At 59.3% G+C, this 3854-nt stretch overlaps 1 protein-coding gene across 1 annotated transcript in view; it reads right to left on the minus strand.

Moving 5' to 3' along the window:
* Positions 1-2915: 2915 nt before the first annotated feature.
* LOC102479137 (butyrophilin-like protein 9) overlaps positions 2916-3854 on the minus strand; it is a 17443-nt gene continuing 16504 nt past the window's right edge. The window contains exon 12 of the mRNA XM_027771443.1: positions 2916-3102. Within this exon, the coding sequence (XP_027627244.1) occupies positions 2916-3102 (187 nt within the window). The remainder of the gene's footprint in view (positions 3103-3854) is intronic.

The raw sequence follows: 3854 nt of genomic DNA on the forward strand, positions 1-3854 counted from the left end.
CTCTTCCAGGAGAGGGGCGGAGCACTGGCCACTCCCGAGCTGCCCCTGAAAGGGTCAAGTGGAGCTGTCGGGGATACCGCGAGGGGCTTGGCGCCTGTTCAATGGGCTTGATGATCGCCCGGAAGGACAATGACACCCAGCCCTGGGAGCGAGCCTGCCCACCCCCACCAGCACGCCGGTGTTCCCAGGGGTCAGCCCACCTGGCGAGCTCGCCACCCCAAGCCACTGCTGCTCCCCTGCCCAGCCGCCACCTGCCATGGAGGTGTCCTCGGTAGACAGGGTGGAGCAGAGCTTGGGGGTTCTGCCAGAGCTGGGGAAGCAGGAGGGGAGGGCCTGGGGCGGGGGGCTGCCTCGTCTGTCCCTCTCACCTCGGCCGGGAGGGAGCAACAGGGGCCACCAGGGGCAGGACGGGGCGGCTTCCTGCAGCCAGAACCACCCTCCCCGCCAGGGTCAGGCCTGGATGTGAGACGGTGTTTGCAAACCGGACAGGCCATTTGGCGATTGAAGCTACGTGGGCACCATGGGCTCTGCCTCGGCGTTACACCAACGTGGTGTGTGCCCTCCTCGGTTGTCAGGTGCCGGTGCAGGTTCTGTAAATGATTCCCGAAGTGGGATTGCTGGGTCCGACGCCCACATTTAGAAGCTGGTGCACATCATCCATGTGGGTCTTCGTCTGCTCCTGTGGGGGTCCCCGGAGCCAGCGATAGCCTGACACCCACCCATCTGGCCGAGGCGTTCTCTCGGCTCTGGCCGCCATGTCAGTTAGCTGTCCTCAGGCTTCCCGCCGTGGTCCCCAGCTGGCAGCCCCACAACCCGGCTCACCCCGCTGTCTGCGCTGGGCAGGGGCCACACAGGACTCAGTGGCTTTTCGCAGTTCTTGGGGAGGATGGCACAGGTGACCTGAACAGCGGTAAACTGAAAGGCTGTGCCCTGTTTCTGGACACTTGCCACAGGGCCACGGGCGCTTGCTGGGAGAGACTCGGGTGGTTCCCTGGAAGGCTCCTGCCTCCTGGCTGGCCACCCGTGGAGCCTTCGGGGTTCACGAATGGGTACTGAACTTCGAGGTCCCCCCAGCTTGAAGGCTAGCCCTTCTCATTATTTAAAGTGCCTGAAGGACCCACCGGTCACCGAGAGACGAACCAGCGCCACCTCTGTGTCAGCGGCACAGGGCTTCCTTGTTTAAAAGCTGGAAACGACCTTGGAGGAGGAAACGGGCGCGACCAAAAAACACGTTCCTAATGTACAACGCGGGTGTGCTCAGGACCCCAAAATATCTGCACGCAAATGCCAAGCATTCTGGAAAATAAAACCGCCTTTTTATGAATATTATAAATGCTATTTTTGCCAACACACATAACTGTAAGGGTACAACACAGCATTTCGAAGCGTGCATGGTGTGTACAGCCACATCGAGGCCGCCAGCCAAGAGTCAGGTCAGGTGGAGAGCCTGCGGGGCCGTGTCGCTGTCTCGTGTTACAGGGTCAGCGAGCGCATGAGTCAGGTCAGGGAGAGAGCCTGCGGGGCCGTGTCACTGTCTCGTGTTACAGGGTCAGCGAGCGCATGAGTCAGGTCAGGGAGAGAGCCTGCGGGGCCGTGTCGCTGTCTCGTGTTACAGGGACAGCGAGCGCACGTCAGCAGGTCAGTTTCAGCCGCCAGGTGGCCGAGCGCACCCCCATAAGCTCAAACATGCACTTATTCAATTTGTTGGAGAAACAGCCATGGTGGAGACCCAGCGTCCCCCGCGGACCCGCAGTGACGCCCTGTCTTCCCACTCCACGTCCCGGTGTCGCGTCAGGGCTCGAAGTCAGCCACCACGGAGGGTCTCCACCATGGAAATCACACGTGCTGCAGCTGTCTCTGGAAGGCCCGTTATTAAACACCTCCAGACGCATCGCACCCTGTTAGTCTCTCTGTGCCCACGTTTTTAAACGAACCACTGGAGGGTAAGGAACACATCGTAGCCCCAACTCCTTAATGCTTGTCTATTTTCTTTTCTTTTTGTTTTTCTTTCTTTTTTTTTTTTTTGGAGAGGTTTTTCACTATAGGGTGCGTGCGCTCACCAGACAGACAGAGAGAGACAGAGACAGAAAGCGAGAAATCACCCCCCAGGGGGGATGGTCACGCCGCAATCCCTTCTCCATTCTCCTCTCGGGATCTTGGGCACGCATGCACACGCGCCCGGCATGAGTTTTAAGCCACCGGGTATGGGACGTGAACCGCGGTCGACTACGTGGGAGTCCAGCGACATAGCCATTACGCTAACTGCTGGTTCCCTGTCTATTTTCTTAAAATGAGAAAATCTCCTATATAAATGAGGAAATTGGCCTTCAGGTGAGATCACCACCGAGTCCACAGACCTCCGAAACACATCTTTCCCTCGTGGTGACGTCTGTCACGCTCCAAGGCCCACCCAGGGTCACCTGCATTTAGCTATCATGTCTTCCAGGTCATGCTCAGTCGGAGACCGCTGCTGGGACGTGGGTTTGCCAATGTCTCTTTACGACTCCCGCAGGTTGCGGGCAGGGACACGTCGGCGTGGTGCTCTCGTCACTGCGCTGGGTCAGGATGGACCTGGTGTGGATTCTTGCCGCCCTAGTGACACCACCTAGTGACCATGGTGTCTGCCGGGTCCCCGCCCAGCGAGGCTCATTGTAATCGTTTGTTCTTGTAAATTAGTATATTTGTAATTAGCATTCGTAGGTAGCCGCTTTGAGATTTCTACCGCGGAGCAGGACTCGCTCAGCCCCATTTCTTTATGATTTATCCACGACTCACCTGCGTGTCCGCGCTGCCCTGTGGACACACGCGTGCATTCCTATTTACTGAGGGCTGCCCTGGAGCCGCCTTCAACGATGTCGAGGTTCCCGTTTGACCTTCCTGCCCAGCCCTCTCACCCGTCTGCCGTGAGCACCTCCTCACGGTCCCACGGTCCCACCCGAGACGTTTGACCACAAACTCTTAGCTCCATCCTGATTCCCCTCCCCAGCTATGAGGCCGGGATTTCTCAAGGAACCTGATTCCTTGCCATGGAAAACTGTGCTCCGAAGCCAGTTCTGGGGGCGGACTGTGCTCACGGCCCTGAGCTGCTGCTGCTCCGAGGCCCTGGGCCACACAGAGCAGAGACCGAACTGTCCGCCGGCTGTCGCCTGTCCCGTGCCAAGGCGTCCTGTCCCTCACAGCAGATTGGCAGCTACATACTCGGGAATGTCCAGGCCAGGTCACTGTAGAGGTCCTCCCCTCCTTTCCGTTTTCTCTGTACATGTCCCTCCTCCGACTGGAGAAGCTGACTCGGCAACCCGGCAAATTCTCGGCTCATTTCCTCCTGTTCTGAGCAGACTCCCGGATCACCCAGCAAAAGCACAGCCCTCCCACTCCCACCCCCAGAACCCCGAGAAAATCCCAGTCCCCACTCCCACCCCCGGGGACCCCAAAGCCCAGCCCCCCGCCCACCCCCGGGAACCCCGAGAAAATCCCAGCCCCACTCCCACCCCCGGGACCCCGAGAAAATCCCAGTCCCCAAGAAAGGAAAAGGAGAGGGGAGGAGAAACGGAGGAGCAAAGTCCAGGGTGGATGCGCCCCAGCCTGGTCTCCGGCCGCCGCCCCACCAGGCCACCAGGCAGGGACGCTAGCCCACCTGCCAGCTCTGGGCGGCGGGGAGCCGCGGCCTCACTGCTCCTTTAAAGGACTGATCTTGGAGACAGGAGCATTTTAAAAGCAACCCCCCCCCCTTACAGAACGGATGCGTTTCCATTATTGAATAATCTTCAACATGCAGGGAAGAAATGGAGAGGTAACAGCCACAGTCCTTCGCCCGCCGGACTCCACGGTTTCCAGGCGGCGAGCTCTGCTCCGGC

The sequence above is a fragment of the Tupaia chinensis genome, unplaced genomic scaffold (genome assembly GCF_000334495.1).
Source record: "Tupaia chinensis unplaced genomic scaffold, TupChi_1.0 Scaffold000214_1, whole genome shotgun sequence".
In the NCBI taxonomy this organism is placed as follows: Eukaryota; Metazoa; Chordata; class Mammalia; order Scandentia; family Tupaiidae; genus Tupaia; species Tupaia belangeri.